The 26,303-nt window shown below is 54.8% G+C and overlaps 1 protein-coding gene across 2 annotated transcripts in view; it reads right to left on the minus strand.

The window, feature by feature from the left end:
- Positions 1-3,920: 3,920 nt before the first annotated feature.
- The window catches only part of RAB11FIP3 (RAB11 family interacting protein 3), a 75,964-nt gene continuing 53,581 nt past the window's right edge, over positions 3,921-26,303 (minus strand). The window contains exons 4-16 of one of the 2 annotated variants that reach the window (XM_032460678.1): positions 25,227-25,384; positions 22,264-22,268; positions 21,634-21,784; positions 19,512-19,646; positions 16,419-16,454; positions 12,520-12,613; positions 11,558-11,661; positions 9,098-9,238; positions 6,836-6,917; positions 6,031-6,168; positions 5,737-5,892; positions 5,451-5,591; positions 3,921-5,363 (exon numbers count right to left, since the gene is read on the minus strand). In XM_032460678.1, coding sequence (XP_032316569.1) covers positions 5,250-5,363; positions 5,451-5,591; positions 5,737-5,892; positions 6,031-6,168; positions 6,836-6,917; positions 9,098-9,238; positions 11,558-11,661; positions 12,520-12,613; positions 16,419-16,454; positions 19,512-19,646; positions 21,634-21,784; positions 22,264-22,268; positions 25,227-25,384 — 1,455 coding nt within the window. In that variant the 3' untranslated portion in view covers positions 3,921-5,249. The remainder of the gene's footprint in view (positions 5,364-5,450; positions 5,592-5,736; positions 5,893-6,030; positions 6,169-6,835; positions 6,918-9,097; positions 9,239-11,557; positions 11,662-12,519; positions 12,614-16,418; positions 16,455-19,511; positions 19,647-21,633; positions 21,785-22,263; positions 22,269-25,226; positions 25,385-26,303) is intronic. The other variant, XM_032460679.1, reaches the window with a different exon arrangement.

The raw sequence follows: 26,303 nt of genomic DNA on the forward strand, positions 1-26,303 counted from the left end.
CGGGACCCAGACTACAGCTCCTAGAATGCCCGGCGCGGGAGGAAGGGGCGGGACCCGAGTCGCGGCGCTTCCGGCTGCCGTACGGCGAAGCCGGGGTTGCGGCAGCCAACCCCAACGGGATCCCTGTGGTCCGCGGGGCCACCGGACCCATTAGCTTTCTTCTGGGACCCCTCTGGACATGTCTGTCTCCCTGGCTCCCCTCAGGTCATGGTCAAGAGCCCCAGTTTCGCTGGGACCGACCTGGGCTGAGCACGGCCGCGCCACTCGGTGTGACTTGGGCACGCCGCTTGTTTGAACCGGTTTCTCCTCGGCCAGCAGGGAAACTAGTATCCCGGCCACTGGGAGGACCGAGGGAGGCACAGCGCGCAGCTCAGTGCCTGGCGGGAAGGAATCCTGTGTTGTGCGCGGGGCCTCTGAGCAGAACTCGCGCTCTCGCCGCCCCCCGCCCCACCCCATTCGCAAAGAACTTCCTCAGGTGCGGTCACTCCCCGGGAGGTCACTCACACCCAGCAGCCACGGAACTGGGGCTGGGGGGATCCTGCCCTCCGTCGCCTTGATGTCATGGAGGCTGCGGGACCTGCAGGAAAGGGCTTTGGTGTCAGCGGTTTACCGAGTGCAACTAACTGAAGCACAGAGAGAGGGAGAGGCTGCATGGGGGAGTGGGGATGCTAAGGTCGGATCTCCAAGGATCTTGGCTTTCAGGGGCGGGTGGGGAGCCTGAGAAGGCACAGGCCTTGCTGGAGACAAGAAAGCGAGGCCCCTTGGCTAAGACAGATTTCAGGAAAGTGGGTTGTGGTCCAGCTCTACCTCCAGATGGAGTATAGTTTTGTAAAGCGGAGGTTGGGCGATTTTTGCTCAGCAGCACCTACAGGGACAGCACTCACTGCTCCTGGAACACCTCCGTCCTACTCTCCTGGTGTGGCAGCCAAGTCACCCAGAAGCCAACTGCAGAGGGTTGGACTTCAGCCACAGCCAAGATAGTGCCTGCGGGGACTCAGCCCACCCCCAACTTCCTCACCTGCATGGAAGTGACAACGAACAGCCTCTGACCGAGTGTGGCTGCGGGATCACGAGAAGATGGACTCAAGAGCCAGCTGCTAGTGTGGGCTCAGTGACCACGGTTCCCTCTCCTTCCCAGCCTCTTTCCCTGTGCACTGCCTGGGGTGATTGTGTCAGGACTGGTGTCCACAGCCCTATAACCTCCCTGAACAGCTGAAGTTGAGCCTCGTGGCCTGATAGCCAAGGTTCCTGCCCACTCACTGCACAGTTTTGTGGAGCCAGTCCCTACATGGGGGTGGGGAGAGAGCAGGAGCATACCAGCCCTCCCCAATAAGGGGCCAAGGCCTGTTATGGAGAGAAACCCCGGTCCCCAGAAAAGGGCCTCAGGGGGAGTCTTCAAGTCTGTCCCAGGAGGGAGCTGGAACAGGTTCTACATGCAGGGGAGGCAGGGGACCAGAGCACCATCTGTGGTGTCAGCCTGTAATCACCTCAGATGTTCTGAGGAACACAGATGGACAGTTTAACTCTAAAGCAAAAGATACGGGATTTCAAGGGATAGCAGCCCAGGGGGGGAGAGGAAAGAGCCCACCTGGAGGGGTCGGGGAGGGCAGAAAGAGTCCTCTGGGGTGGGATGGGAGGTATTAGGTCAAGCGTCCCTGGGTAGGTCTCACTGGTGCCCACGCTTGCCATGGCTTTGGGACACAGCAGTGAATAAGACACCCAGATGCCCTTAAGGAGTGGAGATTCTGTGGGATGAGGGACCCTCCCTGGTGTGACACACCTGTGGTCTGGCTAGTTTTACATAATGATCCATGGGTGAGCTACCTTCTTTAGGCCTCCATCTTCTGGTCCTGAACCACCCACAGATGGAGTGACAGGCACTGGGACACATTCCTTTAGAGTGGACAGGCTGGAGCAGGCCTGAGAGGAAGGCCTGCTAAGTGCCCATGGGACACTGGAGGAACCACGGGCAGGGGCCCGCCTGTGCAGCCACCTGCCAGCAGTCTTCTTCCAGGGGAGGGGCAGAGCCTTGCTCTGTGCTCTTCAGTCAAGAACTGGCCAAGACTTTGAATGGTCAAGCCACAGCTCTAGCAACATAAGTAGAGCCCAGGGCCAGGACACTTTGGGGCTGGGGGGTGGAAGGTCCCCATACAGAAGAGATGTACTTGGGCCTTGATACTGGCCTCATGTGTCCCACAGCGGCCCCCGCCAGCATGCTCTGCCCGGGCCACCTGTAAGCAGCTCTCTAGGAAGGTCTTCCTGGGCAGCAGCTGGGTACTGCCCTGTTTCCATTTACAATGGGTTTTTGTTACATGTTCTCCCACCCTACCGTATCCTGAGGGGAGGGCTGTGTCTCTCTGTTGGGCTGGGGATCCCTTCAAGACCAGGGAAGGGATCTCAGCATCAGCTGTTGGTGGGGCCAGCTGGACTGGAGAGAGGCCCCCACGTGTTTAAGAGTGGAAATGGAATGGAGGGGTTGGCAGGCACCGGTGGGCATGGGGAGGAGGAAGCTGCTCCCGCTCCTCCCCTTCCTGGTTCTGCCCTACCCTGATGGAGGGAGAGGCCCCACCCCATACCTGGATTGTCCTCCTAGCTGAGTTGGCCCTGCAGGCTCCAGGCAGAGACATAAGGATGTGTCATCAGAGTCAAAGCAGAGGCACTGGCTTCTTGGACCATCAGGGATCCCCTCAGTGCAGCTGGGCTGGGGACAAGGCCCTCCCAGGTGGCCTCCTGAACCCGCTGTGGCAGCTGGGCACCCCCAGCGCTGAGCCCCACCAGAAGCCTGAGGGTGAAGCCCACACACCAGTGCCCTCCCTGGCTGCTCCCTGGCTGTGTGGCCAGTTAGTCCCACCTGGCAAGGACTGGGCCCTGGGGGCAGTTAGGTACAAGTCCCAACCCCACTAATGGACTAGATGATGTGTTGGATTGACTCTGGGGAGCTACCACCTATGAGCACCAGGAGCCCAGGTGGGGGCCTGCATCCTCTCCAGACCCTCTCCTGGAATCCTGCTGGCTCCACACAGGAACTCTACACTCTCCAAGTTGCCTCCTCAGTGCCACCTTGTGCATCACCCAGGACTCCTGGCCTGACTGCTGACCCTTGGAGTCCTAATGCCACACCCTAGCTGAGGATGAGGCCTGGGGCCCTGCTCACTGCAGGCCAGGCCAGGTCAACCGTCGTCAGTCTGGACTGGGGAATCAAGTTGGGGGACTGTTAGCTAACAACCCCCCTTTCAAGTCAGATTTGGTCACTTACCCTTAGGACCTCCTTGGTGGTGTCCCCATGAGTATAGTAGCACCTGAGCTCTCCTTCCCCAGCCCCTTGCCCACATCTCCAGCCTAATTCCAGGGAGCCCTTGTATTTCCTGTGCTTTCATCTGGGTACTCTGTTCACAGCCCCTCCTGGGGCCCTTTTCTTCATTCCTGATTACATGTCCCACCGGAACGGGCCCCAGAGACTTGTGATGCTGCCCCTGTTCCTCCCTTTCCCACTAGGCTGGCCCTTGGCACTGTGCTGGCAGCTGGGCTGCACCTGGGTACCATGAATAAATGGTCCTCTACCTTGCTGCCCTGCCCCAGGAGCATCTTTGCTGGACTCCTCTTGGGGCCCAGCCTGGAGATACCAACCCGTGGCCTCTGGGAGGGGTTGGCTCGACCAGAAGGCCTCCCACTGTCTAAGCCCAGATGATGCCTTGGGGAGCTCCTGCCCGCCCCTCAGCCCTGGCAGAGGCAGCACTACCTCTCATCTGTGCGGCCCACCCCTCACCCCGCCTCACTCTCCCACGTCTAGGCCTCTGTCACTCTGCCTGGAAGTCTTTCTCGAAGGGGTAAAAACAGGGTCAGTGTGCAAGTCAGTGCCTGGCATTCGCATGAAGGTCACAGCCACAGCTATCAAGTGAGGCACAGAAACAGACCCAGTCTGCGTGGCGGGGCGCAGCAGGGCAGGAAGCAGAGTTCCAGTGTTTATTATCATACATATATATATATTTCATGTGTATACACAGATAGTTTTCTCTCTTGGAAGTATTAAAAAATTGATCAACCTTCAATCTATAAAAAATACCTACTCTACATGATAGAAAAATCTCTCCTCCAAGTTTACACTGATTTACACCCAAGGCTTTCCCCAAAATGTACAATACGAGGCAACGTCTTAAATCTTAGTGTAGAAGGTGGGCCACGTGAGGGTGGAGGGACACAGGGCCACACATGCTCACACACACACGCACACGTACACACACCCTCACATACGTGCTCACACACAGCAGTGGCCAGCCTGTTTGCAGGGTTGTGGCCCACCTGGGAGCACCCGGAGGCTCCTGGCCAGTGCTCAGGCTTGGGGTGGGGGGCAGGCCCAGCAGCCCCCGTGGAGTGACGCTGCTGCTCCTGGCAGTGCAGGCGCCGGGCAGGGGCTTCCTTAAAGGAACCCCAAGCCACCAGGAAGGCCTTGATCTGTGTACCTGGAGAGCCTGCCCTGCCCAGCCTCCTGCAAAATGCACCTCGGGGAGGCACGAGAACTTCTAAAGACTTCAAACCTCCAGAAGAGATGTGGTTCAGACCTAGGAAACCCGGGCTTCCCCAGAGACAGCCGAGGTCCGCACAGGGAAGGGGGACACACCCCTGGGGAGGCAGCACCTTGCCCCAGCCCTGCCTGCATCCCCAGACTCAGCAGGGACCAGTGACACCCACCCAGGCCAGACAGCACATTCCACCCTGTTGGATTCTCAAGTCAGAGCCCCTGAGAGTTACTGCAGCGAGGGCAAAGCTGTGTGGCCTGAAGCTGGACCAAGGTGCCCCTTCTGGTTGGGTGGTGGCCTGAGCAGCCCCACGAAAGCTGGGGGGTCCCTGCAGTTCCTGGTCAGACCCTGACTCTCACTGGCATCGCCCACCTGCCCTCCCCACTCCACCCTGTCTGGTGCCAGGGTCCTGGGGCCTCTACACCCTCCAGGAGCGGCCATGGTTTGGGCGGCACCAGGTAGCAGCACCCCCAGCAGGGACCCATTTCCTTCCTACCTTCTTTCCCTGACAAGGCAGGAAGTAGTTGAGAAGTCAGAAAGTCTCATCCCTAGACTGAGAGACTGTCCCCACCTCTGCACAGAGAGCTGCTGTGGGCTCAGTCCTGGCGTCTCTCCTCCCCCTGCCCCTGCCCAGTTGTGTGCTCTGGTGGTCAGCATGGGACCTCTGGTCTCTGCCCCCGTGTGTGTGCTGCGGTGAGTCCTGAATGCAGTGGGGGCGGGGCCTTCCTGCCTCTACTTGACCTCCAGGATGGACGGGTTGGTCTCCATAATGGCCACAATGATCCTGTCGATGTAGTCCTGCAGGCGGAAGTTGATCTCTTCCTGCTTCTGGATCGCTTCCATGAGCTGTGGGAGGAGCAAGGGTTGGTGTCTGGTATACAGACCGCAGGCACCTGCAGGTGGCCGGGCCAAGCCGGGGGTGGGGGACGCTACCTCGTCTCGAGAAACAGAGCTGATCTCTGCAGCCAGGGACTCAGAGAAGGATGTGGAGAAGAGGTTCTTGGCGCCCTGGATACTCAGGTTGATGATCTGCCCATTGAGCTCATCATTCTGCTCCTTCAGGCTGCGGTTGTCCTAGGGGGAACACAGCGGCCTCACTGCTGGGGCCATGGTCCCCAGACGGCCGAGGCTGCACAGAGACCAGCAGGGGCAGGACCCCGTCTGGGCGCTGACCTCCACACGCTCCACACCACCCCCAGAAGCCTGCCCAGCCCCTCACCTGCTTCAGCCTTCGGACCTCCTGCTCCAGCTCACTCTCCCGCGTGCGGCTGTTGTACTCCTGCAGGCCCACACTGCTGCTCCGGCCCCTCCTCTGCTCTGCCTCCAGCTTGAAGAGCTGCAGATGCTCCAGCTGCTTGCGCAGGTCCTCGATCAGCTGTGGCCGTGGGTGTCAGCTCAGCCTTGGCCTCAGGACCTCTGGGCAGCCTGAACACCAATCCCTCCATGCACCCAGCACCTCCATCCCAGGGGCCGGCTGCGGGCTGGCCTGCGTGCACCTGGGTGCCATACTCACCTCCTGGGTAGCCTCCTTGTCCCTCTGGAACTGGTGCCTCTCGTGGCTCAGTCTGTCCCCCAGCTTCCTCCTGTTCTCCTGCTCATCGCTGAGCCGCAGGGACAACTCCTCGATCTCATCCAGCAACTTCTGCTTCTCCTGCAAGTGACACAGTTGTGTGGCCATGCACACCTGCCACTGTTTGCACAGCTCTCTTCAGCTGTTGATGCCCTGGCTCTTGATGCACTGAGTCCAGGGGCTGCACCTGGGAACTTCCATCACGGGCGGGCGTGGATCCAGCCAACGCACATGGCAGGTGTGCCCGCGAGGTCCCAGGGACTGTTTCTCGGGGGCAGGGCAGAAAGGACCGACACAAGAGTAGGAGGTGACCCCAGCTACTCAGCAGGGGCTAGAAGTGCTCTCAGACGTCCCCAGGGTGCAGAGCTGTCTAGGGGACGCTGGGCGGGGTGGCTGAAGAAGGGGCACCAGGGGCCAAGCTGAAGTCGGCCCTCAAGGACATCATCCCTGGACTCAAACCAGGGGTTAATCTAAGCATGAATCTCTGAGCCCAAGAATCCTGAGAAGTGGGCAGGGTCCATCATCTTCCAGCAAAGTGACGACCAGGCCCAAGCTGTCCTTGTCTACCACCTCACCTCCCCAGGCCATAGGGCCTGGTGTCACCAGCCTGCACTTTGGAGCAGCACAGCTTGGCTGGCTACACCCTGGCAGACCCATGGGCAGACTGTGCAGCTGCCCCACTTTGGAGCACCTCTCAGCACATCCCAACAGGCGCAGAGGCGGGGAGACAGCTCAGCTGGCAGCTCACCTCCTCCAGGCGCTCGATGCTGGCCTTCAGGCAGGGCGTGCAGGACCTCAGCTCACTGTTCTCCTCATCCAGCTGCTGCAGCCTGGGGCACAGGAACAAGGCTGGGACCCGCTTCCCAGGAAATGCACCTCCTCGGGGAAACCTTGCTAGGAGCCGCCCAGGGACCCATGGAGCCGTCCCCCTACTGCCACATGCACCCACACAAGGGCTCTGGGCCAACGCTTCTTCATGAGTCTGGATGGTGTTTATATACAACTCTGGTTTGGGGACAATCTTAGGTTTACAGAAAAGTTGCAGATAGAGAGTGAGGTCCTGTGGACCCTGAGCCCACACCGGACACACCAGACACGCTGGTAACCAAAACACGGACTCCACCCAGCTTTCCCACCAGTGCGTGTTCTGGTCTGGGGTCCCTCCCTCCCAGGAGTGCCTGGCGTTAGCCCTCATGGCTCCTGAACTTCCTGTGGTCTATAAAAGTCTCTGGACATCCCTGGTTCTTCATGACCATGACAGTTTTGAGCAGTGTATTTGGTAGAATGTCCCTCAAATTGCCTTGTCCAGTGTTTTCTCCAGACTGGACAGGATGTGGGGTGGGGAGAGTCCCACAGAAGTGAGATGTCCTTCCTGTCACAGGCGACATTGACCTGGATCACCTGGTTGAGGTGTGTGCCAGGTGTCTCCCCTATCATATTCTACTCTTCCTGTCCATTCTCTGTTCTCTGGAAGCCAGCCATGGAGTACAGCCTGCACTCCAACTTCCGCCTCCATGTGTTATTTGGACCTCCTCTATGGGAGCCTCACATTGGGCTACGCCCTGGGTGGTGGTCTAGTGGTGTCATCAGCTCTGACTACTGGGGGTCCCTCAACACACTGTCATCCATGTGCCCTTCTGTTTGAGCATTTCCCTACTTTCTGCCTTTTCCATGTGCTCCCAGCTCAGCCACAGACCCGGCCCTTTCTCCATGGAGCCCTGGACCCCTCCACAGCCTGGCTGTCATCATCCTGCTACACTGCAGCTACTATTGTACACAATGGGCCGAGGCCAAGCCGAGGAGGCTCCTACGCTTGGCTGACCTCAGGGCACTGACCCAGGGCTCCAGGGCCTCTGAAGGTCTGAGCAAGAACCCCAGGGAGCTGTGGGAGGCCAATAGGGCCCAGGTACACAGAGCTGCTGGCCTGAGGTGCACAGAGCAAGCAGTGGGTTTGCTCAGAAGCAGTGGTGACCCTGAGTCCCGCCTCACTCCCTGAGAGCCTCAGGAGGCCCCATCCACTTTGTGCCCCTCCAGCTGCTGCCTGCTTGGCCAGCAGGATGCCCTGAGGTTCAGGGTCTGGTATGCAACCGTGGGAGATGGATGGCCCACCTCAGTATCCACAGCCCCTGTGGAGAGGGCCTCAGCATGCGGAGAGACACCGCTTTCTCTGAGTCCACTGGATGGCACCGTGCTGAGGCCCCAGAAAGGCCTGGCTGTCCCAGGAGGTGGCCTCCCTATCCAGGGAGACCCTGGCGCAGCTCTGCATGCAGCCCCTCTTGCCACCCTCCGTTTTGAAGATGTGTCAATGTGTATTTTCTGGGCTTTAAGAACTAGAGACAAACATACTAAGGGGCCTGGGGTTGTACACGAGTAAGTAAAACTACTGCACGCTGAACTCTTCGGGCGGTGCCAGCTCAGTTAAAAAAACTATGAAGTATCCCCACCCTCACTGCGCACCCAGGAGCGGAACTCTGGGGAAGGAGGATAGGCAGGAACCTCAGGGTGACCTTTAAGCTGTGGCCATTTAGGTTCTCCGCCGGTTTTCTTTGACAAACACGGTTTGAGAAGCACTGGTCACCATGAGTGCTGCCTGCCCTCCAGCCCAAGCTCCTGGTTCCTGGCTGTGCCTCTGTGTGGGGTCTGCATAGCCTTCCCTCTTCACCTCCCCTTCTTCCGACTCAGCTAAGGATTATGCTTCAGAGGAGCATCAGGGTAATTTTCTCAAGATGCCTTAAAAAGAGATTTCAACTTTGATTTCGATCGGTGTGACCTCCACTGGAGAAAGATTACGGAAGTAACATCTGTGTAGGGTCAGCCTTTGATTTCAGGTCTTTTGTGGCCTTTAGTAGAGTGGTACAGTTTTCTTCACAGACGCTTTTCACTGTTCCTAGAGTCAAACCTGTGCCTGGGTATCCTGCCCTCCTGGGGTGGGAGCTGTTGTTGCCTGCATGTCTCACGATCACTCTCCCCCGACCAGGCCTGCAGGGTCTCGATCCCACTCTCCCCGCACCTGGCCTGCAGGTTCTCGATCTCGATGCTCTTCTCCCGCTCCATCTTGCACAGGAGCTCCTTCTGCTTGCGAGTCTCTTCCAGAACCATTTCACAGGCTCTCAGCTCCTGCTCCTTCAGCTGCTCCTCCAAGGCATTGGCTCTGCAAAGGCAGATGGGGAGGGGAGAGACTGTCCTGAGACGCTGTGCCTGGTCCTGGAGAGAGAGGCCCTACCCGGAGGAGGACATCCCCCCACAACCCACAGCCCCAGTCAAGGGCAGTTCTGAAGCAGGGGATGTACCCTCCAAACAGCCTCCACCCCCACACTGAGGGTGCACGGGGTTCAGACCACAGCACAGTCCTGACAGCACGGAGAGTCCCTACCACTCTCGGGGAGACTCACCTTCAGCCCAGCCTGCACCAACAGTTGCCATCTGTTCACTCTGTGTGGGCAGGAGACCCTCTTGGGCACAAGCCCACCAGGTGCCGGTCCCCAGGGCACCTCACCTGACACTCCAGGCTGGGGACCTGGGGTACAGTCCCGCTCTGCCCAGGTCAGCCACAGCAGATGCAAAAGCAGGTTTAGCCAGAACACGGGGACAAAGGAAATGCTCACGTGGAGTCTTGACCCTGGCCCCTTCCCAAACCACCATGCCCACCTGCAGGAGACACGAAATGACCATCCCAAAGAGAAGGGCTCCAGACCCTGCCCATGGGTGGCATGGTCCACACACATGGGGCTTCTCGTCTGCTTTTTGGTGCCTCCCATCTGAGAATGAATAGACTGCCAAAGATCACCAGACACCACGAGAAAGCTCTTAACGCAGAATGGCTAAAGCAAACAGAAAAAATGACCTGAAGGAAACATACATTGCGCAGGAAATACACAGAAAGCCCTGTAGATAAAACCCTCAGAAGCCTGAGACACCACATCCATGAAACAGGAGCAGATGTCTCAGAGGGAATGGATAACAGAAGTAACTCAGTAATTAAAACTGGGATAAGGAGAAGTCTCAAATTCAACAGAATTGAAGGAGAAAACCACTGATACTACACACAAAAAAGGAAAACAGAGAGTAGGAAAGCACAGCAAATGAGAGGGAAAGCCCACAAGGTCTAACATTCGATTAACAGAAGTTCAGCCAGACAAGAAAGAGGGGAAAACCACACAGAGAAATAATTCTGGAAATCCTCCTGAAGTGGAGGGACACAGTCTCCAGATTTGAGGCTGGAAACCACTTGCGCAGCACAGGAAATTATGAGATCCTCATGTGTCCAGGAACAGAACAGGAAGAGAACATACAGAGCAGGGAGACCAGAGCACCAGCCCTTTTCCTACCAGAGCCTACTTCCAACCAGAACTACAGACTCAGCCACGCTGCCAAAGGGGAGGGGAGGAGTAGGGGACACCAAACACATTTTCATATGTGCGAGGTCCTAGAGGACCTGGCTCCTAAGCACACTTTCCCAGGCAATAGGGGATCTGTTCAGAAAATGAGTAAGCAGAGAACTTGTGGAATCTGGAAAGTCAGAAACCAAACACGGACAAAGCACGTGGAGTTCCTACAACGGCAGTCAAAGGAGAGCAGAAGAGGCAGCAGAAGCATGTCGTTTAGGGGAACTCAGGCAAACACCAGAAGAAACATCCCCAGGAACTGGACATGGCTGACCCTGGAGCTGCTGGCGGGTAGGGCACGGAGCGTGGACTCTCCATTATGTATGTGGATGACTGACAAATGCCCATCAGATTAGATGAACCTCCCTAGTCAGCTAGAGAAAGGATCTGGTGGCCCACCCAGATCCCTGGACAAGGATGGGGAAGGAGGAAGAGTGTCTCTGGAGATGCATCACATTCTTGGTGCGGCACTGGAAACCCAGCCCTCAAAGCAGTGTGTGGAGGAGCCCACGATGACATGCTGCACCCCAGCTCTCAGCCTCTAGAGAGCAGATTGCCTTCCTGACACCAGAGGACAGGTCGTGAAGGCCAGACTCGCCCAGGGTGGGAAGTAAGGCAGGGGTCCAGCAGCCACGGTGCACACGCCCGGTGCTGGGTTGTGGGGGAGGAGCCCGAGCAGAGCCAGGCCTCAATAGCCACCTGGCAAAAACATGCCACACGCACAGCGCTTCCAGCCTCCGGTGCCCACCAGCTTGGCCCCAGAATTGGTGTGTCCCCACAGCTCGTACTTTGCAGGAGAAGCACTGCTCTGAGGTTCACGTCATGACTGGCTTCCTGACACTGAAAAGGGCACCATCTGCTCTGAAAAGTCTGCAGAACAGAAGACAGGGAAGCACCCCTCTCCCTCCACCGCCTTCCACTTGGCTTTTATTGCTGACTTGGAGCTTGAGGCTCCCACTTGGGGCTTGTTTCTGCCGCTAAGCGCCCGAGAGGACCCCCACACTTCGAGGTGGGTCAGGTGTCCCCTTACAGGACAGCAGCAGGCCCGCCTCCAGGGAGACCGCAGCCCTCCCACCCGTGCCCACCTGTGCACGAGCTGCAGGTTCTCCTGCCTCAGCCGGCTGTGCTGCTCCCCGCTTGCAACCGTGTCCTTTTCCAGCTCTGACACTCGCTTCTCCAGGAAGACAACCTGGGGAGCGAGACAGCGGCTTGACAATCAAGGAGGTGGAGTGGTCTGTGCCCATGAGGCTGGAGCTGGGTCCGTCTCGTTCATGGAGACTATCCCACAAACAAGGCAGTGCAGCCCGATGGGCACTGGTGAGGACAGAGATATGCCGGGCCCACAAACCACAGGGGCAGACATCACCAGGGGCCCCCACACACAGGGGCTGAGGCTCAGCCACACCCAGCCTATGGAGGCAACACGCACCCAGAGTGCAAGTGACAGAAAGGCCCAGGGTTTGGTCCCACCCTCCTCCAGGAGCTCATTAACTAGACAGGAGACAGGCATGCACAACAGGTGGTGGGAAGTGTGATGGCCATCCTGGAGAGCCGGGGAAGGCTCTGCAGAGTGTGAGATGCTGGAGGTGCTGTAGAGAGGAGGTCCAGGAGGAGGTAGGGGTGGGGGAGGAGGTGAGGGGTCTGCTGTCCCCCTGCCTCTGCATTTCTGCTGGAGCTGGTCCTGAAGCCTTGGGGCCTTGGCTATAGTGAGGCTGCCCTGACCCAGGTGACCTCTCAGGAGCAGCCATTCCACCGTCCTGGCTCAGGGACCATTGCAGGCTGAGTGCCCCCAGGGTCTGGTGCACACTCAGCTGACCCACACGTTCACACAGGCTGTTCCCATCCTCCCTGTCACCTCTCCTTGTACAACATGAAACGCTCCTGTCAGTCCCATGACCACTGACACCTGAGGAAATCTGCTGGAGAGCATCAGGGCTGGTGGAGGTCTAACCAGCCCAGACAGTGCTATCACCGCCTCCTGCTGAGCTCTCTCCACACCTTGCTCCACACACCCTGCCATGGGCCCTGCCACCCGTCCAGGGCCTACCTTGTCAGCAATGTCCTCTTCCATGCACTCTGTGGGGTCTGGGGCAGGGTCCTGCAGGGCCTCCATGGTCAGGGCCCCCGAATGGTGTAGGTGCCTGTGGAGAAGAAAGGACAGCTCTGTCCAGAGATGGCCCTTCAGCAGAACAAGGATAGCAAACAAAGGGGATGACCGAGCAGCCAGTCCTATGAACATGAGCACCCCTAGGCCAGTCTGAAGGGCAGAACCAGCAGCAGGGGCCAGGTTTCCACTGAGGTACTTCCAGGCAGGACACTTTCCTGAGGGGCTGGGCCAGCAGGCCGCAGCCTGTGGGGCCCAACAGGCCCGGCCCCAGCCCCATTCCCTGCCAGCTACTGGGCGAGGGTACTTTGTACTCAGGCAATAAAACAGGACGTCATGCCTCTCCGTGATAAGAAATCATCTCATCCTGCACTGAGCTGCATGAAACATTAATTCAGGGTCATGACTTCTCGGCACACCATCACCTACATGCACCCTCCACTTCTGACTTTCAGGTGCATGTCTTGGGGCAGCGGTGGTGAGAGCCCCAGGGCAGCCAGGTCTCCAGCTGTGGGCACGTCGGGTGCCATGCAGCCCAGGCTCAGGTGGACCAGGCCATACCCTCAGAGCTCCTTCCTTTGCTCCTCGGCTGCTAGTACCTTAGGAGGTGCTCTGCAGACACAGCTGTGGTGATGTTGTATTGACTCACATTTACCCAGGACAAGTCTCCAAGCTGTGTGACCTGGAGGAAGCTACTCCCCTCACTCTGCTGTAGAATCAGCTCTGCTAAGGACACAGCACATTGTTATAAAATGCTCTTAAAAACTTTCTCTTTATTAACTGCACAAAGTTCTATGTCCTTTCTAGTACTGACTGAGCTGGTACCTTTCTTCAATTTTTTCCTAGAAATTCTCCAAGTGAAACAAAAAAGAAGGGCATCTTCATTGCCGGGGATCATGAGTCCCCAGACTGTGCCCTGGGCTGGGTGAGGGGAACATATGAGTACCTTTCTATAGATTTCATTTGATTCCTAAACTGGCGCTGAACCCAAAGGGCAGGAGGCAGACGGGACCACCATGTTCCTACCAAATCGCTCCTCTTAAACACCCACGACCCTGACCCAAATGTGAGCTCCTGTTGCCATTCCTGGGGCAGGAAGCTGCCCGCCCCAGGCCTGGAGACCACCCTGAGGAAAGGCCATGGCCAGGGGGGTTGTCACTCCTGAGCTCTTACCAGGGGTTCAGTGCACTTCCCAAGGTCTGAATCCAAGGACATGGTCCCCAGACACCCAGGGTGGGGCCCTAGCACATGGCCACCTCAGGGTAAGGCCAAGGTTCCTGGAGTGGTGAGTGGGGAGCTTGTTTATTTAAACTCACCCCTACTCAGGAGACCCAGTAGCAGAAGGGACTGGGGGAGTGCCTGATTCACCCCACAGGGAGGCAGGTCACGTCTGGCAGGTAGACAAGCAGGTGCTGGAATTGCACCCGAAATGTCATTGGAGCCCAGGCACACCGACTGTGGAGCCATCTGCATCCAGTCAAGGCCCACCACCAGGTCAGAGGTCAGGGCTGGTAGCTCCCAAACCCACGACCCAGCCACAACCCAACCACACGCAAGGGCTGAAACATGGCCAACAGCAGGCATTTCGGGTTTCGTTAGACGTCTGGAGGCAGTTTTAAGGGCAAAACAGCAGCAGGTTAAAATTGCATTTATATGTGGGGATGTGTGTCCAGACAGCAGAATATGACTGTTTGTTAACTACAAATACCTGTGGGTTGGGCTTGTTTTATAACAAAGGGTATCTGTGAAGGAAAAATCAAATTCTGAGAGCAGTGGCCACGAAGCCCAGCAGCCCAGGTGGCTCGGGCCCTGGTGGCTGTTGGGTCCACCCGTGTCCCTGATGGGGGAGTCTGAGAGGACAGGATAGTGGGAGTTCTACCTTCCTTAGTCTCACCAGCTGTAGCCTGTTCAGGTAAAAGATGGGCGTGAGAAGGAAAGTAATGCTAAAACTATAATCAAAGTGGGGTTTGGAATTAATACTATGTTCCTAAGACTTTTCTAAAGGGCTTTTCTAAGAGGGTGATGGAGAGAGCAAGTGAGGAGGGTGATGGATTCACCTCTGCTTCCTCTGGATCCCAAGCACTTAAAATGAGAAAAAGAAAAATAAATGGTTTACACCCTCAAGGAAACACAGAGCAGAAGACAGCACCAGAAAGGAGACATCAGGGTGCTGGAGAGCTGGTCAGGACGGCCCCTGAGGGGCAGAAGAGATGAGTGCAGAGGGGGAGGGGTCTCCACCACAACCCTGACTCAGGACACATGGGCCTACAAACAGAGACTGCAGCACAGTCTGAACAATACAGCAGGCCCGGCACAGCCCTGGAACGCTGGCACTAGGCAGGACTCCACTCTGGGGAAACTAGCCAGCTGCCATGGGCAGCACTGCCCACTCGCACGCTGGCCAGAGGCCCGTGCCAGCTGTGAGCCGCCACTCCAGCACAAATAGACAGCACCTCTGTGGTTTGAGGGAAACCTTTAGCAAGAAAGACAGAGCTCAGAGGAGATAGGGAGGAGGGGCCAGTGGCAGGCGCCTCAAGGAAGGACCCAGAGGCTCCGGCCACGGAGTTCCAGGAGCAGGAGGTGGGATGGAAGACTGTCAATCAATGGTCGAGAAAGGTCCCAGAACTCAGGGACAGAAGCTTCCAGACTGAAACAGCACATCTTTCATTCTGCCCAGCACAATCAATGGGGAAAAGACTCACAAGATATGTAAAGTGTCTGAACTTCAGGGATAGAGAAAATATCTTGAAAGCATCCAGAGAGGGAAAATAGTCAAAAAGAAAAATCAGAAAGCATCAGATGTCCTGCAGCAGCCCCAGGGCTAGAAGATAATGAGCAATGCCTTCCAAATGCTAAAGGGAAATCATTTCCAATCTAGAATTCTACACTGAGCCAAACTGTGAGAGTGAAATGTCTAGTAAGGTCCCCAAAATTTATTCCCTGGGCACTTCTTTTCTCAAGCAGCTACAGGAAGATGAAATGCTGGATGAAAAATGGAGACTAAAAAAAGGAAGACAGGGGACCAGGGAGCAACAGGGGACCACAGCCGTGCAGTCTGCACAGTATGGACACAAAGGGCCGAAGCTCTGGGAGGGACCATCCAGACAGGAGCAGGGCTGCCTGGTGGGCCCATTAGAGGGCTGGGCAGTGAAGACAGAAAAGCAGCCTGGAAGATAAAGCAAATGAAAACATAAAGGCAATCACTGAATCCAGGAGAAGCAACAGCCTGTCTTAGAAAGGAAACCTGGTAATATGTTACACGGCTGCCCTCGAAGAAAGCTGGTGTCTTGTAAACCCATGAATACTGTCACTAGGGCTAGCCTGGCAGGGGAGGGGTTGTGTGTGACGTCACCTTTCACTGCAGGAAGCCAGGAGGTAGCTTCCAAAACTGAAAAATGAAGAAATGGTCACAGATGCATGTTCTTTAGAAACTGGCAGTCTGGCACACCTCCTTCACCTCCTTCTCACCCTGGGGAACCAGCAGGGAGGGAAGAATGCGGTGGACCCAGACCAGGGCTGTGACATCAGGCCCCCCGCAGACTCTCCACCAGCAGGCTAACCTATAGTCCTCGTGTAGTAAAGACTCAGATACAGGAGGAATGACAACAGCTTTCAACACAGACTTCCCAGCCACAAATCCAGGTCCCAATCCACTGCTGTGGAAATTCTTTTTTCAACCCATCCCCTCAAATTATTTTCAATCCCAAACTATGAGAAGTAAATTTCAAAAGTTTTTAAAAAATACCTTGGAAAATGGTATTTTCTAAAGATGGTATATTTAAAGAGCTGTGATGAGTGACATATTTCAGAAGAACACCTCGTGAGTAAGCAGGGTTTCTTACCTTGCCACCTTCTTGCTGGACAGCCGCTTCGTTGGACTGCAAAATCAAAATAAACAGGAAAATCGTATCAGAGAACAGACAGGGAGGAACAAGAGGAAACAGGAAATTTGGGCTAAAGAGATATGGGGATGGGGGCGCGTCCACAGGCATGCAGTTCCATGCACAGAAAGGCTCACTCAGCAAAACATTCAGGGACACAGGAACAATCCCAGGGGCTTGTCAAGGCTCCGCAAGTCACACGACTCCATCTCTCAAAGAGATTTTGGTTGGAGTTACAAACAAACCTCACTTCAGAGGCTGCCCCAGTGCCTGGACCCACCAGGTGGTTGCGCTGTGTCTGAGCCATTGGCCAGTGCCACGCTCCAAATGCTTTTGAAGCCACATTACCCTCCAAACGCTTGGTCATCACAGTCCCCCACATGAAGCGTGACACGGGCTTGTCTGCGACAGGAAAGTTTTGTCGTCGGTTTTAACCTAGGCACTGACTTGTCACACTCCAGAATCCCACTGGAGCGGTGATTCAGAAAACTTTCCCGATGACATTTCAGGACAGCAGACCTGGTCAGGCATGTATGGCCTGTCTGATGCAATCATCTGCAGTGAAAAGGGGCCAAATTTACCTTCTCTCTCATTTCTGAAGTCCAAAGTTTTATTTCCAATTTAATTGCTAAACTATTAGCCTCAACCTATGAGAAAATATATATCAACTCTCTAAGAATAAGAACAGCTATTGTTTTGAGCTCACAACAGCCAGACAGGGCACATCCCTCTTCAGTTACTGTGACTCTTAAGTTGTCTGGGGAAATACATGCTGTACCAGCTATCAACTTACTGCCCCTTGGCTTCAAACCCGTCCTTCCCACTGGTTCTGGGAAAGTGGATCTGGGCCCTCCACAAAGTTGTACTTTGCAGTGTTTTGTCAGCAGAGGGCACTGGAGAGAGATGCACAGGAAACCATGGGTCTAACCTGGCACCAATGCTCTCACCCGAAAACCCCAGCCCTGACACTTCCCAGGGCAGTTCTGCAGCAAGGCCGCTCTAGTGAGGCCCCTCCAAAGGAAGAGATTTTCTGGCAATGAGTTCTAGAAGGGGGGTTGCTGACAAGCCCCTCACAGCAGGCTGTTCCTGCCTCTGTCTGAGCTTTCTGAGTAGCCGAAACCACTCCATCTTCTGTCATAGTGACATTCCTTCTATTCAACTTCCCCTGTCCAATTCCCTCGTGGCTCCCCTCTGCTGACTGGACCATGACTGATACTGTATATTTCAATGCAACTCTAACTTAATTCTAAGCACTGAGCCTCCCTGTTCAGTTTACCACCGACCTCTCAGATAGCTGTACAGCGACGGGGTTTACAATTTGAAAACAGACCTCTGGGTAAAGCAGACTCCTTAATTTCTACAGGATGAACTGCTTTCACAGAGGCTCCAAGGTACCTGGAAAATACCATAGTTGTCAGTATGTTCCGAGGGTCACTGGATAGATGTTTTATCTGATGTCAAAGCTTCTGGATACAGTGTGGACAAAATCACCTTTTACCACCCACAAACCACGACAGAATACATTCACTATGAGGCAATTCCGTGGAAACCAACAGGTAAGATTAAGATCACCTTAAGTGAGTGTGCAGGGGGAACTTCCTGACTGATGGTTGTGTCCTGATTATAACTAGGATTTTGATGGTTTATCAACCTGCTTGTTGGTGTCTCTCTCAGGGAAAAGGTGGCTGAAACGATGTGAGACCCGCTAGACTGGCTGGTTGGACTTGGCCACATCCTAGTCTGTTCTCTGACCCACAGAACCTAGCAGAGGAGACCCTGGCCATCCTGGGGCAGGCTCTCAATGTGGGAAAAGATCACTCTCACCTCAGGAACCTGCAGAAAATGAGAGCTGAGACATGTGTCTCTGTGTTCACCCCCAAATACAGACATGGCAGGCCTCCAATCAGGAATGGCAAATGACCCAGCCAGGCTGAGCAGCCTTCTTGGAGCACTGAGCCCTCAACTGAACAAGAGAGGCAAACAGAGTCACATCAGTCACGAGGACACCCAGGGAGACCAAGCAGCTGTGGCCAAGGCCCTAAAGGGCAGGACAGTGGGCCTGGGAGGTAAGTGGACACCCCAAAGCCATCAGGATGGTTCACCTTTCGTGCAACTCCTTAGAGTTCAAGGCCCCTTCCTCCAGGAAGTCACCCTGGATTGTTGCCTGGGAGCCTGCAGTACTGATTGGCGCATACTGCCCCCTCATGTCCAGCACAAGTACTTGGTGGGTGACTCGCCTTCTCTGCTGGGTGCGCTGCATGAGGGGCCCATCTCTTCTCCAGATCCATGTAACAAGCTAAATCGACGATACGCATCATGAACACGTCAAGATGTGCAAACTACCCAAAAGGATTCTCTGTAACCGGAGTCTGTGAAGCTGTAAAAAGTCAGCTAAAGGACTGTCTCCTCCTGGAACTCTGACCTGGGACTGAGTACTGGGGATGGAGAGAGAAGGAATCAGCTTTAACGGGAACCAGGAGACGGAGAAGAGAGACAGACAAGGAGCAGTAGACATGTGCTGGGGCCTGGGCACTTGAATAGGGTAGTGAAGCTGGATCTTCTGGTAAGAGGCTGAGGCAGCCTTACAGTGACGGGCGCAGGGCAGGGTCCACCTGTGGTACGTTCCTGAAAGCGGCTTATATATCTGTGCTTAAAGACCTCATATCAATTTAGATTTCCCAACACTGCTTCATGTGACTCTCAATCAGAGAAGTCTGCTGATAAACCGGGAAAAGCATCTCTTTCTAACAGCAGACGCTCTTTCCTGGGCTGGATTTTCTCAGGCAGGACAGAATCAGATGACTGGGCTGTGGCATGAACACAGGGCGGCAAGGCGGAGGGCACTGACCATGGGCGCAGCAGCACATGCAGGGGAGGGCAGGGCCAGAGGGAGAGTCCGCTGTCTGCACGCTCGCCTCGGCCTCTGGAGGAAACACCCCTGGACTGGGCCCGGCAGAGTGATGGGCACCTGGGGCCAAACCAGTGAGGAGTTGTGGGCAGGCGGAGTCCCCCTCACCCTTGAATGAGAAGCAGGCTGGGCACCACATCGGTTACCTATTCTTTTCAAGATCACTCAGGCGAGCAGACAGATCCTCAAGGCGGTTGATTTGTTTGTGGCACTGGCTACAGTAAAACTCAAAAGCCTCATCAGTGAGGATGCTGTGCAGCTTGGCAGCAAGCGGGTCAGCGCTAGAGAGATGAGAAGTGTCAGTTCAGGAGAGAGCAAGGACTGTGGGGCCTGCTGGCGGAGGACCCCGGTCTCAGCACTGCCTCCAGGACCCATGGCACCCCCCCAGCTCAGCACCTGCTCGGAGGAAACAGGCGCAGCCCACCAGCTTCAGTGTAAAGTGAAACCCTGCTTTAACTGGACACGGCACTTTCAGCTTGGTCAAAAACAGGTCAGTGTGAGAGCAAAGCGTGTCACCAGGTGGCATCCTACTTCCTGTTCTGTCTCTTTCAGTAACTGTCTAAGAACCACCAGAATCAATAGCTGTGGGTGGACAACAAATCACCAGTGATTCTGTCATCTTTAAGACTCTGGTTAAAAACAGAGTTTCGCAACCTAAACTCAGTGGGCTTTCACGGCAGTGGTGGTGAGGACCCCCAGGCTTTGGAGCCAATTTAAAGAAACAGCAACTGCAGCACAGAAGTTTCACCTGAAACAGCAAACAGCGAGAATGCCGGACAAGAGATAGGAGCACACAAAACAAATGGAGAGACCACCAAAACAGGACAGACACGCTCAGCAAGGCCACCGCCTGGGCCTTTACTTGAAGGCTACCGGGAGCATGTGTGGAAGAGGAAAGCCACTCCCAGACTCTCAGCCCCCAGAGGACACAGGGGGTCTGTCAGGCAGCCATCCCCCCGCCCAGCACTGCTCCTATCCAGGTCCTTGGCCTGGGTGACAGTTGGCACAGGAAGAATCTCACAGTTGCCGGTTTAAAGATACCAGTCCTCTGCTGTCGGTAGAGAGGGAGAACTGGGAGCAGAGAGGAGAGGTGACTGACATGGGCAGGCAGGTCAGCCAGCTCAGGGCCTCCTTGAGGGGCTGGCTGGTCCTGCCCCCCATCTGGATACGAGGGGTGGCCTTCTCCCAGGGCAGCCCAGAGAGGAGGGACCAGCTCTGTGAGCAAAGGTCTTGCTCTTTAGAGACCATAGTTCAGTTTATTCAAAGCTGGAACTTTCCAGGCAATTTGGGGATATCAGATAATTGTAAGAAGATGAATCCAAAGAGTCATTTATGATGTTAACACCTCCCTCATAGACTGGTCAGAAGGTACAGACTTTCAGCTGCTAGAGGAATAAGGTCTGAAGGTCTAATGTAAAACACGGTGACTACAGATGGTGACACTACACAGACCTCAAAGATACTGCAGGTTTGGTTCCAGACCCTCACAGTAAAGTGAATGTCACAATAAAGTGGGCCACATGGAGTTTTTGGTTTCAAGGTGGATGTAAAAGTGACGTTTACACTATACTGTAGTCTAATAAGTGTTTAATAGCATCACGTCTAAAAAAAACAGTGTGCACACCTTAACAAAAAAAATACTTTATTGCTAACCCCCTCCCCCCCCACCGGCTAACCACCATCTGAGCCTTCAGGGAGTTGTCATTTTTTTGCAACAGTAACATCCAAGATCACGGGTCACAAGTCACCACAACAAAGGTGATCCTATTGAAGTTTGAAATATCGCAAGAATTACCAAACCATGACAGAGATACGAAGTGAGCAAATGCTGTTGGGAAAACGGCGCAGGGTTTCCACAAGCCTTCAATTCCTAAGAGACTGACCATCTATGAAGCACAACCGGGACTGCAGTCTGCTAGGTCCACCTGCGCTGCACAGATGACCTGTGAGTAGGATGTAAATGCTCACACACACACACAGCCTCCCTCAAGTGCACTACAAACCACAAGGAGAGCCACAACCAGCGCTAAGAAACCCGTAAAGCCGAGCTTCCCAGTGTGGGCTCCAGGCTGCATGACTTAGCCGAGGCCTCACAAACCCCAGTGACCCAGGAACACAACTGGACCAGGGGATCTGCAGCGAACGTGCGTGCATCTCGGTAAATGCTACGACTTTGACTCCAGCATTGTTTCAGTACAGCCCAGTAAATAAAAAAGTTCTACCAGCCTGGGAACCAGAAGGGGCCCCTTCCCCGCTCAGGGCTGGTACCTGGGGATAAGGAAGACGGGGTCCCTGCAGCCGTGCTCCCCGTTGCAGACGGTCTCGGGGGACAGCTCTGCCTCGCTGCCCTCACCATAGTCCTCGAAATGCTCCTCGCCGCCTATCACCGCGACGACAGACTGGCCAGTGCAGGTGGGATCTGAAAGGGAAAAAATGACTGACGTGTCGGCTGCTGGCCCAGGCCGCAGGCACCCCAGAGCCCAGGGCGTGACCCGTGCCTTCTGGCAGACACACGCTGAGACTGCCTGCTCAGTTCAGGTGTTCCAGTGGCCGTGCCAAGAAAGGTGAATGGACGGCAAGACTGCTTTTAACATACTTCACTCACCAACATACCAAGATATCACCATTACAAAAACAAGATTTTTACTTCATATCCTTATTTCATAATATGCCTTTAGACCTGGTGTTTGCTGCACACCCCCAGCAGCTCTGCAGAGGATGGCCGCTGTCCACGCCAACCTGCGTCCAGGGCCAGCGCATCCGGCCGCAGAGGCTGAGCCCACTCTGGTGCCTCCAGGAGTCTTTGGGAGCTCCTCCACCCAACGGCCAGCCCGCTCCTCACCACAGACCCCGCGAGAATCCACGAGCCAGCACAGGAGCTGTCCCTCCAAGGAGCACAGGGCCTGGGGGCAGGAGTGAGTGGCCACTGGCCACTCAGAGCAAGTTCCACCATCACAGCCACCAGCACACACGAGCCGTGCTCCCCAGAGTTTGACTGTCACTCGCATGCCTCCAGCTCTGCATCCTCTTACACAGAGAACGCGGGAAAGGATTCTGTCCAACAGTGGCCGTTTTAAATCGAGCTACCTCCTATCTGTCTAGGAGAGCTGCTCAGTGAGTCAACGTGCCAGGTCCTGCAAGAGGCAGCTGCCCCAGCATGAGGAGGACGGACACACAGCAAGCCCGCTGCTCCCGCTGCAGACAAGGGGGCTCCAGCCACCTCTCCCAAGGGCAATTTCCCTCGTCAGAGGGGACACTGGGGCCACAGGCAGCATGCTGGGGCCGAGGGGTCCAGACCAAGCAGCTGTCACATATTGAGTTACCAAGTTGACAGAAAAAGGGGACGTTGGCTTACAATTGGCATCATCACGCCAACAGGCTTTTCAAAATAGAAAATTTTCTCATATTGACACTAATGTGACTTCAACAAATCCTGAAGGCAAGTCACTGCTTACACAGCATGACAGCTCAGAGCCTAGAAACTCCCAGGGAAAGATTTAAGACCTCAAAGTGGTTTCCCAGACTTAGCTCTTCTTAAACTTTCTTTGATTACTGGATGCAAATCAAACTTAATTAGAAGAATTTAGCTTATTACCTTATAAAATATTGATAAGAAAGCTCTGATGAAGGTGGCATTCCCATTCCCACTGTATTTTGTCCTTACTTCTTCCTCCCCAGCCATGCCACACAAAGCTCCACTTCCACTCGTGCTGGGCTTGTGCCCCTCGTACCCCCAAAAAGTGTACTTCCAGGTCCCAGTAGAGTGCAAGGGCCCAGTGTGAATGCACACCCTCCCTACCTCCATCGGACGGTCACACCCAACTGTGGCAATCAAAGAAGACAAAAGTAAATGGAGTAAGGCCAGGAGACCCAATGTTGTCAAGATGTTGGTTCTCCCCAAATTAATCTACAGACCCAACACAATTCCAAACCCAAGTCCCAGCAGATACTTTTTTTTCCAGAGACTAACAGACAGAATCTAAAATCCATGTGGAAATGCAAAGGCCAAAGGTGCCAATGAAGCCTTGAATAGCGAGGCTGAGGGGGCACATGGCCAGACGGCACAGTTGGTGACCACTCGAGTAGAAACACTGTGTGGTAAGGACCCAAAGAGGGCAAACATGCAGAGCAGAGCATCCAGACACAGCCACCTCATGGGGCAGGAGGACGGAGGATGCTTCAGAACTGAGCCTGAGTCGATGGGACATCCACACGGGGAATGTGACCCAGCCTTACACCACACACAGAATCCGTAATGGAGAGATTACAGGTCTGAATATGAAGCCCCCAAAATAGAGCCTTTAAAGAAAAGCAGAAGTAGAGGTCCTAGTGACATGGAGTAAGCAGAGACTCCTGAAACAGAACAAGAAGTGCCAACCACAGAAGACAGACAGACAAATGGGACTGTGATGCGATGAAAAATGTCTATTCCACAGATGCTCCAGGGAAGTGAGAGGGAGGGACCTCCAGAGGGGAAAACACACATGTGGGACATGGACTCCCCTCTGAGATCAAGAGCTCCCACGACCAAGCAGGGAGGAAGACAGACCAGGGGACCGCACCCACAGCCTGTCTCTGCAGAGGTGGCTGGGACGCAGCCGCCAACAGTGGGTTTCAACAGCAGAGCTGACAAGCAGCGCTGAGACCATTGGGCCTGCGGGCCCATTTACCACCTGGCCTCTTGCAGAAAGTGCAGAACCCTGCAATCAACCAGTGGGCAAAAGGCTGGGACAGGCTCCACACAGAGGAGGGTCTCCACGGGGCAGCAAGTGCAAGAAGGGCTCCAGCCTTATCAGTCCCCTGGAGACAAACCCTTAGACCACGGGCACCAGGAAGCAGACAATGCCAGGCGCCACGATGCCAGGTGCTGCGATATCAGGCGCCGTGAGGACAGTAGCAGCCAGAACCCACCTGTAGCTGTCTGACCCGTAGAAACCCCTATGGATGAGCATGGGCCCAGGTGCGCCTGGCGCCACCCCAGGAACAAATCCGGCCACCAAAAGACCTGACGCTCACAGTGGCTCTACTCACAACACCAAGACTGTGAGCTCCCCAACATCCACTGACAATGAAGCAAAGAGCTGTGGCACATTCATACAGCAGAACGCCGCTCTAATGACAACAAAAGTAGAGCATTTATCACGGTGCACACAACAAAGACGAACTCACGGCCACATGCTGAGCAGAAGCAGCCAGGTGTAAAGAGGACACACGCTGGTGTGATGACCTTCACAGGGCGGGGCTGCTGTGCAGTGCGGAGCCAGGGCTCCTAGAAGGGAGCAGGGGCACCTGGCCCGGGTGTGTTTGTGCACTGGGACATCAGTAGGCGGTACTTCAATTAAAGAGAAAAAACACAGGCTCCGTGATGGCCAAAAGAGAAATGAAATGAAAAATAAGCAAAACCAAACCAAACCAAACCACTTTTGAGGCTTCCCAAGGCATCCAAGGCAGAACCTCAGCCATCACTTGGCATGTGGGCCGCCTGGCACCCCTCCAACCTCGTCCTCCCCAACGCCATCCTCAAATGCATGGAGTTGGAGTGCTGTATGGATGAACGGTTCTTAGAGCCTACGGCAGACATCCACTGAATGGGGTGTCTTGCCCTGCTTCCTAAGAACTGTGATGACAAAGTCCCAAAGACTGAGTTAACGTCTTGTCCTACAATTCCTGTCTCTGAGGGAGGAGCACCGCCTGACGGAAGACAGCATAGGACAGCTGGGCGCAGGCCCTACTGCAAGGTCACACTCTCCTTCTAAACCACCCCGACGTGACGTCCCTGCCTCCGTGAATCCAATCTGCCCACCAGATGTGGCCTCGCGGCACCCTTGGCACAAAACCCAGGCCATGCAGGTGGTACCGACCTGCCCGGGAGCAGCAGCAGGGCGCCGTGGCTGGGCTCCTCCGTGGCATCCAGGCACTCAGGGGGCACCAGGGTGCCTGTGTCCTCGTCCGTGAAGGTCTCACACTCGCTGTAGGTGCTCTCGGAGCCCATGTATGCACTGTCTGTCACCTCGTTGGCCTAGGAGAGAGCGCCGAGAGTGAGTCCCGGTGCCCTGGCATGGCTACAGCCACAAGTGACGCCCACACAGCAGAGGCACTGAAACACCGTGTGCACAGAGGGCCTTCATGGGGGAGACGGCCCTCCTGTATTTCTAAGCAGAAACATTAGCTTACAAAACAGTTCTGTTTTTTAAAAAATGAAAAACAGGCATGTGTCCAAGAGCAGAAAAGACTATTGGAGTGATTTTTGAAGTTAGTTATATAAACATACCTAAAACAGACACAAAGTATCAATATCACACGATAAACCCCAGTACAATCACCCATTTTGTGGCTTCCATCACTGCAATGATTTATATCCAAAGAATTAACACTCAGCAGTGTAAGAATATGCCTTTTAAAATTTAAAAGTCGTCTCAACATCTGTTAAGTGCGTTCAGGCTACTGCTCAAATTCAATTACATGGTCTAACCTAATTAGATCAAAGCACTAATTAACCAATTATTTCACCAATCAATTGTGTTTGCTGGTTAAATGTCTACTTTCCCACTAAACACATCTCTGTTATCACTCTTATGGACTCAGCATCGAGCACAGGGCCCAGCGAACAGTCAACAGTAGATATCTGTGGATTGTACAGATGAACTTGAAACCAAAGAACCATTGAGCAGGCCATTTTCAATTTAATAATCTCTGCTTTAATTAAAATGCAATTGCTCTGGTTCGGAAAAGTAGCCAACATTTCACGCTCAAAAGATTCCGAGGTTAACAATTTGCAAACAAGTAAGATTTCAGAAAAGCAGCAAGAACGGTGCACTCTGTCCTCAGTTCATCACAGGATGTGGGCAGCGTGGTCAAATGTGCCGCAGCCACATAGAGGTCCTTGGCTGACCCTGCACGACTGCACCCTCGCCCAGACAAGGAGACCCAGAGGGCCA

This window comes from Camelus ferus, chromosome 18 (genome assembly GCF_009834535.1).
Source record: "Camelus ferus isolate YT-003-E chromosome 18, BCGSAC_Cfer_1.0, whole genome shotgun sequence".
NCBI lineage: Eukaryota > Metazoa > Chordata > Mammalia > Artiodactyla > Camelidae > Camelus > Camelus ferus.